Genomic DNA, 15,224 nt, shown 5'->3' on the forward strand with positions numbered 1-15,224 from the left:
AGGAGTGAGGAACGATCGCTGGATGTCATGCACGAGGCCACGCGATACGAGTGCGCGCAGATAAACACGGCGTTGTCTCCTATACCCACCTGACGGTCACGTAAGCTGCGCTGTTTGCTTGACACTTCAGTGTGCGGAAAGTGGCTCGTAAGCCATGCAGTTTCTATAGGCTTACTGGCAAAGCTGTTCCAGTCTTATAGGCTCAAATGCGCCGTGTACCATTGTCTCGACAAAACCTGGCGCTCTAAAGTTGATTGCATTCCATTGTCACCCCATTTCTTCGCTCTAAAATGTCGACCGTTTAGAGCCCGCATGCATGCTCAGGACGAGGACCGTCGGATTGGGCGATTGCACGCACGAACCTGCTAAGCAGCCGTACGTGCACAAAACGACCGGGCCTATTCGATCCAGCAGTGATCGAGACGAGGGTCCGAGATGGCTATGCGCACGTGCCCGTGGGTCGTCGCCGCTGCACTAATGAGTGCATTAGCGTCATTACGGCGCGTGAGCAGTACGAGAACTCGGACTCGCGCACCGCCCTCATCACTCGGCGCCAACGCGGTGGAGACAGCCGCTCTCGGCCCGAGTCGTGAGCGTGCCATTGTGACGGGGCACGACGCCGTGCGACGCTTTCGCTGCTCCAACAAACAGGCGTGACTAATGGGGAGTCACACGCCTGGCCGCCCGCATAAACTGCCGCGCGGGAAAAAGGCAAGAAACAGGCTGCGTCCTCCGGCGGAAAGTCGCACTGACGGCGCGGATCCGTGGCGCACCGGATCGGGCGAATCGCCTCGAATAACAGCGGACGTATTAATGGCGGCACGAGATTGAGGAGGGCGCGATTTAATCGCCCATTCGGAAGGCGCACGGGCTGGAGTGAAAACGCGCCGGTTCCCGCGCGGAGAGCGCTGGACGCGGCGACGGTCGCGGAGGCAGAAGCGCTCGGGGCCAAGTATAATTGCATCGGCAGCATTTGCAAACCGAGGCGCCCGAGAAGCCCGCGCCGGTGATTGCCGACGCGCTGTAATGGCGGCCGAGTTCGCGAACTTGTCCGTGGGCTGGATGCGGCGGAGAAAGATGGCGCATATGGGTCCGCTCTCAGTGCGCCGTGCCAGACAGGAGGAGCCCGATCGGAATGCGATTAGCGACGCTCGGGGCTTCGCGCCGCCGGACCAGCTCTCGATTGCAGCCGCTGCCGTAATTGGCAAGACTGTCCCCTTGCGCCCCGACCAGTATAAATGACCGCAGGCAGCATCATGCTAATCGCCGCCCGGCCGCCACTGCTGTGGTTCGGCACAAGTGGCGCGACGCTCCCGGCAGCCCAACATGCGTGCCGGCCTGAGAGAAATCGCATAAGCGAAACGTCCCCACGCTATACGCCGCGCGCTTTCGCTTGATTGCGAAAACCCGTAAATTCGTAATGAAGGCGGCGAGAGAATGTGCGCGCATGTTTGCATGCGCACTCGATTCCTGGTAGACGCATAAACGACGCCTGCCTGCCCACCTACCATGCGGGCTTCCCCAATGCAAGCTGCGTGGGAAACGTGTCGAGCTAGCCGCGTATGCCTGAGAGCATGTTGCGCGAGTTGTACGTCCCCAAGAGAGAAATCAATGTGAACCGTGTATTCTTTGTGCCTGTTCTAACTCCTCGCGGTTCGATTTGCTGCATTGCTGCACATCGTATACGCCTGCTGGCAGATAAAACTACGTCTATTATTTCGACATCTGCCGCCACGTAAGGGTCGACTATTAATTAGTTTGATTGAATTCCTCTTCCTTCTGCTCTTCTTTTTTTTACTGATAATGATGTCTCGCAATGTGGATCGCCACTGCATTGTCGAATCAGGGTGTAGAAGAACCTTATGTAAAAATACTGGAAGATATCTATAACGGATGCACAGGTATACCATAGTCCTCCATAAAGTAAGCAATAAAATTCCAATAAGGAAGGGTGTCAGGCAGGGAGACACGATCTCGCCAATGCTATTCACCGCCTGTTTATATGAGGTATTCAGGGACCTGGACTGGGAACAGTTGGGGATGAGAGTTAATGAAGAATACCTATATAATTTTTGATTCGCTGATAACATTGCATTGCTAAGGCATTCAGGAGATGAACTGCAAAATATGATCAATAAGTTAGGCAGGCAGAGCAATATTGTAGGTCTAAAAATTAAGTAATGTTCACCAGCCTCGCAAGGGAACACAGTTTACAATTGATAGCGAGGTGCTGCAAGTGGTAAGCGAATACGTCTACTTAGGGCAGGTAATGACCGCAAATCCGGACCACGAGAGTGAAATAACTAGAATAATAAGAATGGGATGGAGCGAATTTGGCTAGTTCTCTCAGATCATGAATGAAGGTTGCCAGTATACCACTCAAGAGAAAAGTACATAACAGCTGTATCTTGCCAGTACCTTTGGGGCAGAAACGTGTATGCTAACGAAACGGGTTCAACTTAAGGACAACGCAGTGAGCTATGGAAAGGAAAATGACAGATGTAACGTTAAGAGACAGGAAGACGGCAGAGTGGGTGAGGGATCAAACACGGGTTAATGACATCTATAGTCGAAGTCAAGAGGAAGAAATGGGCTCGGGCAGGGCATGTAATGCGAAGGCAAGATAACCGCTAGGGTAACGGAGTGGCGGCAGAAAGTTAAGTGGGCGGATGAGGGATAGGGTGACCGCAGGTGGTACAGGACAGGGTTAATTGGAGCGATACGGGAGAGGCCTTTGTCCTTCAGTGGGCGTAGTCAGGCTGATGATGAAGATAACACAGCGCGTTTCGACGAACAATGAAATTAAAATATCAAAATGCGTCTTTGTCCTTATGTATTTTTTACTTCTTTATGGTATATATCATATATGGCAGTATGCAAAGGAAGATGCGTCACGCAAGAAAACTGTACATTTACGTTAAATTATGGCACGGATGGGACGCTCACTGGACCTGGTGACGAGGCGGCATATGCAGGCAGTAAAGTGTTGCAGGTATACTGTGAAAGCAGTACTACTGTACCCTCTCCCCTCCGCGTGAATCCGATGTCTGTTGAAATGAAGCCTCCTATCCAAGCTCCAGATGCACCACTTCGCAACCGCCCAGCGCCTCTCAGTCCACCTCCTCACCCAACTCTACCCTCCAGCAGCATCCTCGACCCAAACTCGCGTGCCTACATCCTCCACAGGACCGCCACCCACGAGACGCCCACGAAGCAGCGGAGCGAAAAAAAAAAACGAATTGCAAGTCGAACTGAAAGATGCAACGGTAAAGCCAGCTGTCCTCTTCCAGAAGCACAGTCCACCAGCCATCTCCCCACCCTCACCCCTTTAAGTAGGAGGCTAACCCTTCCCCCACTCCAGAAGCGCCACCTACCGCCCACCTCACCGTTCAGAAAAAATCTGCCGCGTGGGTTGAACCCTCCGCTTAGAGTAAAAGCATTCGAGTCAAAGCATCACCGCAACCATCGAGGGTAAATCCAACTGTTCTCGCAGAATTTTCGAATCAGACGTCTAATACCGCATTTCTTTTTCTCTCTCGTCAAAGCCCACGCGTGTTATTAAAAAGAAAAGTCCAACTGATAATTTTGAGGTAAACATACGCGTCCTTATGGCAAACTTGAGGAGGAACTGTGGGCAACAAACGAAGCGCTATTTACGACGCCTATAGTATTGAGACCAACAAAAAAATTTCAAGAATGAGAGGCTCGTTAAGAAGCCAACCGTCACTGAAACTAAGGAAAGCATAAAGAAATGCATTTATTTTTTTTCTTTGTGTCGTTGGTCGATTGGAAATTAGAAGCCTAATCATTTTTTGCCTGAAGGATAATTGATTAGAAAGTAGAAGTAAAATCAACCGCATGCCGAAGGTGGGATCCAAACCCACTACCTTCGAACCAACTGTGCTACGGCGGCGGCTGTCGAATCTTGTGTTTTCGAGTGTGTACTTGTGCTGGTTGCGGCGGCGGACTTAGGAATGTGATCGAACAGTGAAGGCGACAGCTGCTCGAGATTCCGCTTATGCCACCTATATGGCACCAAGACGGACAGAAGCGAAGACCTCATCAAGCTATTTAGGACAAGGGTAGGAAATGAGGGGCTCGTTAAGACGTACATATGAAAGAAGCCAACAGTCACTAAAACCAAGGAAAGCATAAGGAAATATTTTTATTTTTACTTGTGGGGTCGATCGATGAGAAATGAGCAGTCTAATCATTTCAGTCTACCATTCCCCTATGCTATAGCTACCATAAGAGGGTTCTCGAACAACTGCCGCCCTTGTTGGATCAAGTTTCACGTGGCGCTTGCGGTACGAGGACATTTCACTTCCGCCGCTATGGACGAGAGTGGCGCTGGTGAACACTCTTAAGGTTAGGCTACACGCAACACAAGTGCACTACACGATTGGACAGCCGCCGCCTATAGTTCAGTTGGTAGAGCACCGTGAAATGCGGAGGTTGTGCACTCTACACAGAAAGGAGCAATAAGGAAGTATGTCCTCTAGCGCACACCCTTTCATAAAAGGGTGGTAGAGAACAGGTTACTCCCTTTTTACTCCCATATACGCGTATTAATGTTCAGAGTGCAATGGGTTCCGATTCCACTGGCGGCGTGTGGTTGCTTCTTGTTCTGCTGCCAGATCGCTTACATTTCGATACAAAATTATTCGACTGCTAACTTTACACCGATCAACACCACAAATAAAAACATTCCCCTGTGCTCTCCTTGGGTTCAGCGACCTGGCGTCTTCCATACAAATATTTAAGGCAATTCATGCTCTGTTGAGGAAGCATGACGGTGTCCCGGAGTGTGTCACTTCCACCAACACTTGCAGGGCACGTTTCCGGCAGCGCGATGTCATCTATCAAACGACCGAACCTCTCTTGCCAGCCAGCAGAGAAATATACGACGCATGCATAAGCGGCCGCGAGTGATGTCGACATTCTGTCGTTGCGTAAAATGGTCGGGTATGCATGCAAAGCCGCTTTTGTTGCGTAAGCCTCGCTGATATCACGTGCTCTCCATGCTGCCGGTCTCAACGCATTGCGGGACTTCGAAATCTCATGAGACGTGCGTCACAGCTGCGTCACCACTTTGCTTGCTGACGACACCCAAGTCCACTCAGCTCGCCGACGAGAGACGCGACTCGCTGTGCGCAGATGGGATCGTTTTCCGACTTGCGAAGCATGCGCGGACGTTGAGAGCTGCCTGCCTAAGGCTGCTGCTTCTCTCCGTATGCTGTGCATCCCCTGAAAGTTCGCAGCTCAGAAGTCGTTTGGATAATGTACGCCTAGAACAGACTGCCGCTTCTCGTCATGTGCCATGCCGTCACTTATAAGCTTATACAGTGACGCGCGCCAAACATTTTTGCGAGCCATATTATGTGTGAAGCCATACTGAAGCCGCGAACGACTGCGAGGCATTGAAACAAAAGGGCTGCATAGAGTGGGCTTCTTTAACACCCACCAGAATTTCTGCTCAGTCAGACACTCTCCTCGCAGGACGCTATTTTTAACGTTAATGGAAGGCGAACGAAAGTGTATGAATAAAAGAGTTCAACAATTAAACGAGGGGGGAGAGAATAGAGGCGTCGCCAGAAGAATTATGAAAGTTTCTTTTTAACCCACCCTTTTCTTTCTTTCACGAGCAGCACAATGTCCCTATATATATTGATGGCGAGGTGCTGGCAGCGGTAAGAGAATACGCCTACATAGGGCAGGTATACTTCGTTTCATACATCAGGTGCAACGCGGTGAAAGGTTTTGGTTTTATGGGGTTTTAACGTCCCAAAACGACTAAGGCTATGAGGGACGCCGTAGTGAAGGGCTCCGGAAATTTCGACCACCTGGGGTTCTTTAACGTGCACTGACACCGGTGAAAGGTACCGAAGTAGTTCGCATGAAGAAATAAAGGGAATAGTGTTACTCCGCGCTTGCTTTGTGGCCGAGTGGTCTAAAGTCACGAGAAAGCGACAGCGTGTTGTCAGTAATAAGAGCGCATTTAATCGAGATCATGAGAAATGTATTATGTAATAAGCCTGCAGACAAAGCATTTATTCTGTTTTCCTTACCACGAGGAACGCACTACTTTTTGATCGCGGATGTAGGCAGCGCAAACAAGAGCGCTAGTTTTGACAACTTTGCACCTGATGTATGAAACGGAGTATAGTGACCGCAGATCCGCATCACGAAAGTGAAATAACGAGAAGAATAAGAAAGCGGTGGAGCGCATTTGGCAGGTTCTCTCAGAGCATGAATGGTGGTTTACCAATATCCCTCAAAAGAAAAACATCTAAAAGCTACATCTTGCAGGCAATGGGCAGAAACGTGGAGGCTAATGAAGAAGGGTTCAACTTAAGGGCAACGCAGCGAGCTATGGAAAGGAAAATGATAGGTGTAACGTTAAGAGACAGGAAGAGGGCAGAGTGGGTCAGGGAACAAATGCGTGCTAATGACATCCTAGTCGAAATCAAGAGGAAGAAATGGGTTTGGGCAGGGCATGTAATGCAAGACAACCGATGGTCCTTAGGGGTAACGGAGTGGATTCCAACAGAAGGCAAGCGTAACAGGGTGCGGCAGAACATGTCCGAAATTCTATGACAAATATTTCGAAAATTAGAAAATTGAAATCTTGCATTATACGAAAAAATTGCGTTAATAAACGGTTTCCCACTCAAAAAATGCTTTTGTCCAGAATTGCTCGGTATGAGCTATTAAGAAGTTTGCGGGGATACGGTGGCCGCAGCTGGCACAGGACTGAGTTAATTGGAGAGACATGGGAGAGGCCTTTGCCCTGCAGTGGGCGTAGTCAGGCTTATTACATACTGAGCAGGCATTCTGAAGGCTAAAATAGTGCAGACACCTAACCTTTGGGTGCGTGTTTTCTTGTTTGTATTGGTGCGGAAGGCTGGTTTATGGGCGCTTAACGTCCCAAAGCAACTGAGGCTATGAGGGACGTCGTAGTGAAGGGCTTCCGAAATATCGCCCACCTGAGGATCTTTACCATGCACTGACATCGCACAGGACACGGGCCTCAGAAATTTAGCCTCCATCGAAATTCGACCGTGATGCGGAAGGCATTATTATACATGGATTACCACGTGGTACTCTCCTGCGACCGCTAAATAATTTATAATCGAATTTCTTTCTCGGGCTGTTTCGGTTTCAACAGCCGACCGATGACTGTGACGTCAAAGTGTGGTTATAAATCACGTGAGGCATGAAAAAAAAACTGCGATATAATTGCTGCTTCTACATCCTTTGTCATTCCGGCTCTTGAGGAAGGCTGGCTTCAGCACTACAGTGAATTAAAACGATGAAGTAGCGATTATATCGACATTTTTCATGGCTCGCATGACATATAACCGCAGTCACAGACTGCGACATATTCCTAGCGTTAAAATACACACAAAGGACAGAGAGCAGGAACACACAGGTCCTTTGTGTGTATTTTAACGGTATAGGAATATGTATCAAAAGCACCAACTAGCCCAACTTTATTCTTTAATAACTGCACTGTCACGGCTGTTTCAACCGAAACAGCATGAGATAAAATTCGATTATTAATTAGCGGTCGTAGAGGGATACCACATGGTGATTCATGCATAGCAGTGTCTTCCGCATCACTGTAGAGAAGAAAATATGCCACCAAAATTAGGCGTCTATGCTGCTTTAAATTACACGCAACAACCTTATATAACAGAATTTTTTTTTTTTGATGGGGGAGAGAAGGAACAGGGCGGTTTATCTGTCTTCCAAGTGCTGGAGATCATTTAAACCGCCCGCTGGGGATGGGAGAAAAGATGTAGAAGTGCATGGACCTGCACAACAAGGACCAATAACTTAATTCCTGATGAATGAAGCACGAAATTTTTTGTTAGTGATGCATTCGAACTTTCAGAGGTATTTTTGCGTGTTGGCTCATCATTGAAGTCATTTAACCAATATACTATTAGCCCCGTGAAAATTAAATGCATAGCGTTAGAACAAATGCCTGAGGTCCTAAATAAATTTGTGTAAGGAGAATAGGAATGCAAACTATTGCCTGTTACTGCAATAGCTTTTATTCCAAGAAATGTAGACTAGGAGTTATGTCGCGATATAAATAAGAGGCTTGGTATAGCAGTCCGCCTCCAGTTTTTTTAAAATCGTACCTCATATGGCCAGACTAATATGATTGAAAGTGAGAGGGAATCATGTTTGCAAACGAGGCATTGAAAACAACCGACTGATACAAGCGCTGTCTTTCGAACTGCTCTCCGGTGTCTACGGGCTGCTCCTTTCAGAGTGGGGTACGCAACTGGTATACCAGCCCAAAGTTCGAATGTGCAGCGCTCCAATAGGGCTCAGTGCGTCGAGCAAGCTGTGTACTTGAATCGGAGCACATACACTTTCCGATGCCTACGTTTACCTATGAAAGCGACTATAGACGTGACAACTTCAAAGGTAATGCCTAACGCAGCGCAGATCAGCAAATGATTCCGTATCAGTGTCACTTCTTGGATTTCTGCAAATAATACGCAAAGCGTGTTTGCATTACAAGGCGGCCAGGTAGTGCACCCTAATTTGCAAAAAATTGACGCCTTTCTTAAGCTGGTAGGCGCGAAGCAAGTGACAAGATCCAACACTGACTGTAAACCTGGCCGAGAGCTATATAGCTGTACTTTATATGAGGCGTCAGACTTGTGCCACATCTTGAATAATCGAGTGCATGGCTCACGCAGGAGTTGCTGGCCACGAGATAAGATTCCAAGGCCCCGACCCGACAAACAATTAAAGGTCAGCTCCGGCTGCGGCCCCGAGCTGTGACGCACTGCGCCGGTGTTAGTGCGTCCTTTGAACACGCGCCAGGTATGGCTATCTCGTGTTTGCTCTTCCGGCGCGCGAAACGGTTCGAGGAGAGTCGCTGCGTGCTCCAGGATCGCCTTCCGTGAAAGAGGCGTGCCTCTCGGGCGCTGGTGTGGGGTTTGACGCCCAGAAGCTGCACGTGGGGCTATGAGAGAGGCGGGCTGTTCGAGGGCCTTCATTTTGTAACGTTTCCTTTCTCGTGGTCCTGGGTGTCGTCCATCGTCACCGGAAACCCGCGGCCAATGGCAGAGCATCAAAAAGAAAATGATACGTTACAGAATACGATGGATTTCAACCAGTAGCCGGCGTTCTCGTATTGTTGGTCTCGAATGAAAATACCGCGACGACCTTGGGATCAGCAGCCGAGTGACACAGAAACTGCACCACCACGGCATACGTCATTTCGTCATACGTGCATTACTGACGCGTCACACAAATATATCTGCGTCATATAACAGCTCACTTAAGCGGGGATGCGCAAGGGGCTGGCAATTTCATCAAACGTATGAGGCCAAACTCCCGATGGCTTGGAATCCGCATGGACAACTTGCGTGTATTTTTTTGGCGAAGCTGTAAACCGAAAATAAAATAAATAAACGGAAACTACCGGCCCCGCAGCGCTATGATGTTACGCCTGCGAAAGAAGAAGAAAAAAAAAAAGAGAACAACCACGGCGCGCGTGGACGGCACAAGGGCGCCCCTTCCCGGCCACCCGCGGCGTGTGCGCATCTGGGCAAACAGCGGCGGCTCGCTTACCACTTCGGTGTGTCCCTCCCGGCAGGCGTTCTGGAAGCGCACCTGACGCTCCTCCAGTGGCCTGTCCCGGTAGCCCGTGTATCGGATCTGCGCACCACGGATACACGTCACACACAAGGGCGCCAGCAAACGCAGCGAGCGACGTTTGTCAATGCGACATACGCTCAGATCATCGCTCGCCTCAGCCGACAGCAGTACACGTCTGGGCCCAGTCATCGTGGGCACAGGGTTTATTTGAGGTTTTTGTCATCTTTTGCACACGTCTCCACAAGTCCACCAGCACGACGTGTGGAGAAATAATTGGCGAAAGAAAAAAACTGCACTGAAAAAGACAAAATGTGCAGTGGCGTTTCGCACGTTTACCACGGCACCTCTTCGTCGGGTATGCAACAAGCACTGTACTTCACAATGGGCGTCATATCTCGCCAAGGTTGTCCAAGAACAGCGAGTCCATACGTGCAACCTGTCCGTAATACCTGACGTCTTTCTTATTGGAGCTCACGCGAGATTGTATTAACGGTTTTCGTGGCACCATATGTGGTGTGCAGTGCGCACTATATATCTGTGAAATCACCACTTCCACTGCATTAGCCACCAGCTTGGCATTGGCGGTATTAGGCTCACAGTGAGCTATGAAGCTGACCTGACAATCCATTACACTATATTTGCAGTTCAGAACAGCAAATTTAACGAGATGCTAAAACCAAGCAGGATGCTCACGTACCATAGTTTTGGTATCAGCCGAGAATGGAAGACATTGCAAGCGTTTCGTTACTTTCCGTTCTTGGCCGATACTAGAACTACAAGCGCCGGACGCAGTCACAGTCAATAGATATTATCATCTGCCATAGCAAGACATCAAACAAGGAAACGTTGAGCACTACAGGTTAAATGTGTTTTTAATCTGCATATTGGCTTCCAAGTTAATGCAGTCTCAGCTGAGAATGCATAACATAGCCCAGCATCTGATAGCCATTTTTCCCAAACTAATACCTGCTGGAGCGAATCGATCCATGGTCACGCTTTTTGCGACCAAGATTTAATTATGCTTTCTGTGGAAAACTCATATCCAGCGATTTATTTTTCCAAGGTGAGAAATATGCCTGCTTATGAAAGCACTGCGGCTAAGTAATGTCACAGTCAGTAAAAAAAATAATAATAATAACGGTACATACGATGATGTTGCAACAATTACCCGCCCCTCAACAACAAAATTAGAGGGCCTAGGAGGCTCTTAACTACAAAATTCAGCTCTGTTATGGCTGTTAAACGATCGTGCACTGAAAATCGTTCCCTCGATGCCAACAGAAGGGGTCAACTGCTAATGACTTCGGTTGAGTGGTGAGAGGAACTGAGAGGAGCGACACAATACTCAACTGTGCAGCCCAGTCGCATTACAAAACGAAGGTGAAGAAAAAAAAAATAAAACGTGATACAAGACACCATCTACTTGTTTCATTAGAGCCCTTATAGAGTATTTTCGGCATACAAGCAAGTACATGCTGTCTCAAGGATTAATGGAGGTTAATAAAAATAATAAGGCGCAGTGATTTCAAAACCGGCAGAATCTCACACTGTACAGCCGCCGATACACCTGACGAAAAAAATAACGTTTACTGTCCTCGTAGTTTTTAGACAGCGATTCAGTGGCGAAAAATGCGACGCCGACGTATCGCAGTGACCACTGACCTGCTGCGGTCAAGAAATACTAGAACACTGTGACACCAGTAATGATGTCATGTGACAGCAATCACAAACAGTGCTCACAACACCCCGAGCAGAACACACAGCAGAATGACCCAGATGACACGTGTAGTACGACGGTCAACGCTTCGCGGTACAGCAAGTGCGACGCGAAACGCAGTTCCGCATGACTGTGCACGTGACTCAGGGCCGGGTAATTGCCCCTCGAGGTCGGACAGGCAGTATGCAGCCAGGACCCTGGAAGGTGCCACGAGGGTGGGCCAGCGTGCAACGCGGAGGAGGAGGACGTACCTCGCACTCTCGGCTGAGGCGCCGGAAGAGCTCGTCGGACTCGAACTTGGCCTTCTGGTCAGGCACCACCCGCGGCATCTTGAAGACGAACCGCGGGAGCTGGTCGAAGATGCTCGGCGTCTCGAAGGGCAGCATATTGGGCTGCAAAAGGCAACGGCCTCCAGCCACGATCGCCACTGCGCTGCACGGGGTCCGGCCGCCCGCTCCAACGGTGCACAAGAGAAGGGAGAGACGGTAGCGCGCACGCCGCTCGTCCACGATGCAGCAACTGGAGTGGTGTGCACGGTGGCGAGCGGCGCCCCGGCGGCCGACGTGGGGAGGCGTGGCCTGCTCGCCTGGCCCCCTCCTCCCGGCGCGGCCGCCAATGGCGGCCGCGCCCGAGCGCCATTGGCTCGCCGCTGCGGTGCCACCGCGGCCGCCGCGGGGCTACCTCGGGGGCTACCCGCCGAAGCCGTGTTCTTTTCCGCGGCGCGCTCCGGGCTGGCGTTCCCCTTTTTTATTTCTTTCTCGCTTGCCATTCTTTCTTTTCTTGCTGCGCCACGGCCCAGCGGCTCCGACCCTGCCGCATCGGCGCTTTTGCTCCCGCACGCTCCTGCCTCGCTTTCTTGTTCCGTCTCGTTTTGAAATCTTTTTTCTTTCTCCTGTTTCGCAGGCTAACATAGGCGGCTTCAAATGGATCCCATCTGGGCTGCGCTGGGAAAATCACTCTTGTTTCCGAACAAATACAACTACGCATACGCTGCGCCCTCGTGCTTGGCCCACGGGAGTCGCGCGTTTAGCGGAACTTAGTAGCTTTCATCGTTTCCGTATGCTTCTTCGCTCGTGTCTCCAGTCAGCTTCACGGGAACTGACAGTTGTTCGAGAAATCAACGCCAGTGCAAAGCGAAAAGAAAAGTAGAGCGCTGATTTCATATCATCTTTGCTGCATAATGGAACTTTTCCTGTGTCATATCAGGGCAGCGTCTTACATGACATTTGCAGCGCCTTTAACGGCTTGCGAATTTAGGAGAAAAATATTTGAGCTGGTGCAATATTAGTAGTCTACTAGCATTGTTGTTGGTCATGTGTCTGTTTGCAAACACAATTACTGGAAAGTATACTTAAAATGCGTATCAATGTCAGTTAAGAGGACATGATGATGCTTGTTCATTGGCCAGGCCGCTATTGTCTCAAAAAAAAAAAAAGGCGAAAGCCTAATTTCTCAGGTCTGCCACCGTTAAAAGCTCTAGTCCCAGCTCTCAGTACTACTATTTTTCTCTATTTTGGTTCTCGATATCAAAATAGCATCTATCACAGACTAAGCAAAATCAGGAAACGTTGTCGCGTTGTCAGGACGTGCCGAGCAAGCAGAATCAAATTTAAAACGCTTTTTTTTCCCCTGCGTTCTATAGAGCTTATAATGGGCTATCGATGTAGCATAATCTTACGCACAGTTCGCGCAACTTTTGTTTCACGCCGTTTCGTGAATACCGCGGCAGTACTCTGCGATATACTATTTGTCTTCTTCGTAAAGTTGACCTCTGTGCTGAACATGCCTGTATAACAGGCAAGCACTGCATTCAGGCAGCACGGAAATTATTGCTAGGTGATGTTTATTACAAATAATTTTACCTGTCGGATATGTGGCCAGCATGCCATCGTTCTCAAAGCCAGATCCTTTTTTCTCTCTCTCTGTCTTTAGAGCCGTTATTTGAAGACATGTCAGAAGCGTTCAGAAGTTCGGATTGGTTCACCCAATCTTTTTCTTCAGGCAACTTCGTATGGAAGCAGGCGCGTTTTGCCGAGAAGCATGAGCAGAAGGGGCCCGAAGCTCCCCAGTCTCAGGATTGTGAAAGGTACAATCGGCGTCAGTAAGCCACTGGGCCGAATTCTGAAAGCTGGCCGCACGGGAGGCCTAACGGTCCTTTCATCGGCGAGAAGTTTTGATCTCTCCGCCCCTGATTTCGTATCGCAGGCTGCAGCATCAACTTCTGCGCGAAGAACTTTGTGAGACGGAGCATATATCTATTCTATTTCTATCCTTTTCGACTTTGTTTCTATTTCTAAATCTAAGGGATTGCTTGCCCCAGAGGTCTCCCATTTCGCTCGGCGCTGCTAGCATGCTATGCTGCGACAGGACCGGTGTAGCACAGGCATGCACCTTGTCGTCGGCAGTCGTGCGTGAATGATCTGCCCTTTGCGAGCATTTTTGATACTATGAGCCCTTTTCTAGACTCATGGAAGGGGATCAGCCAATGGTGGCATTTCATTTTCGCTTACGCATAAGATAGGATACACCGCAAGAAGGACCTATTGTAATTGCGTCACCGCATGAATATTTCGTATGCTGAGCATGCGTGATATTTATATATTCCGTACCGAGGTTCGAAATAAACTGCCCCATGACTTTTATTTCCTCGTGTCATCGTCCACTGGTGCTGTGTATGCTCCTGTCAGAACCATACCCAACAATTCTGGACAAGATCATTTTTGAGCGGGAAAAATTTGATGAACGCAATGCAATGTAAGATTTCACTATCACGATCAATATATCTGCAACCACCCGACGGCAGTCTCATTTTTTTTTATTAACGTTTTTGCTATCGTCAAAACCATTCCTCACTGTTTTTCTATATAGCAGCCTTAACTGCACGATGCGATCGATGGAAACACTTTAAAAGAAAGATTTTGCTACATATCAGAAGAATGGACCATTACCTTCAATATTTCCATAACAATATCTTACAATTTCCCAATTTTGAAAAATTTTCCCTGAGAATGTTGGACGTGATTAGCCATGAAAGTGAGGAGCTATTCCAAAACGCGCAAGAAGGAACAAGGAAGTCGGGATAAGAATTGTGCTAGGGTAAACTTATTTGCGTTAAAGGCCTTTTCTTTTTTATGTTTTACCTGAAGTCCTGGGCTCATTTCAAACGTTTATGCGGCCCGAGGAGGTTTGTCAGCGATGTGAGGTTAAATAAAACTGCACGATATCGTCAGGGCAGCTCCAAATGACTTTCTATTGCTGTCGGCTAGCTGCGAAAGCCCAGTTGGCAGCGACGACAAACGACCTTCCGCACGAAACCTCGAGCTAGTTAGCACGCAGCCTTCGCAAAGGTCAGGTTGGGAGCAAACCTGATGGCGTCCTTCTAGTATTTTTTTTTTTTTGCAATAAGGCCGGTTGCAGCTTAAAAGCCTCACAAATAATTGAGGCTGCACCATGTGTGTTGGCGCTAAAATTTTGTATCGTCGAACTGAGCGTATATTGTGTAGCTTCAGGTCAGCAGCGCAATTAAATTTCAGAATTTTGATGATAATTAATGCATTATATGTATAGGAAGGGGGGAGGGGGACTTCTCTGTTTAAACCGAAAACAAAAACAATAAAAGTAGGCCGAATCCAATTTCAACGTTAAGGGACCCGTTCAGCGGAAAACACGGCGTCATCGTTGGCGGCGTGAGAGAAAAATCCCCAGAGAAGCGATGTCACCCAGCTGCCACGTAGGTTATTTGACCTTGTGACGTCATCACAAGCTGCCCACCGTGGCAGTTAAATTAATCATTGATTGCTAGAGGTTCCCCCGGAAGAGCGACCTGGGTCTCGCAAGCTCGATGGCAGCACCAGCCATCGCAGGGCAGTGGCGCATCGCT

General features: G+C 48.9%; 1 protein-coding gene across 1 annotated transcript in view; it reads right to left on the bottom strand.

The window, feature by feature from the left end:
- LOC149350616 (protein big brother-like) overlaps positions 1-11,883 on the bottom strand; it is a 56,807-nt gene extending 44,924 nt beyond the window's left edge. The window contains exons 1-2 of the mRNA XM_089579688.1: positions 11,596-11,883; positions 9,601-9,687 (exon numbers count right to left, since the gene is read on the bottom strand). Coding sequence (XP_089435814.1) covers positions 9,601-9,687; positions 11,596-11,730 — 222 coding nt within the window. The 5' untranslated portion in view covers positions 11,731-11,883. The remainder of the gene's footprint in view (positions 1-9,600; positions 9,688-11,595) is intronic.
- Positions 11,884-15,224: the final 3,341 nt, after the last annotated feature.

Source organism: Amblyomma mixtum, chromosome 3, assembly GCF_055824585.1.
Source record: "Amblyomma mixtum isolate Tamu chromosome 3, ASM5582458v1, whole genome shotgun sequence".
Taxonomy (NCBI): Eukaryota; Metazoa; Arthropoda; class Arachnida; order Ixodida; family Ixodidae; genus Amblyomma; species Amblyomma mixtum.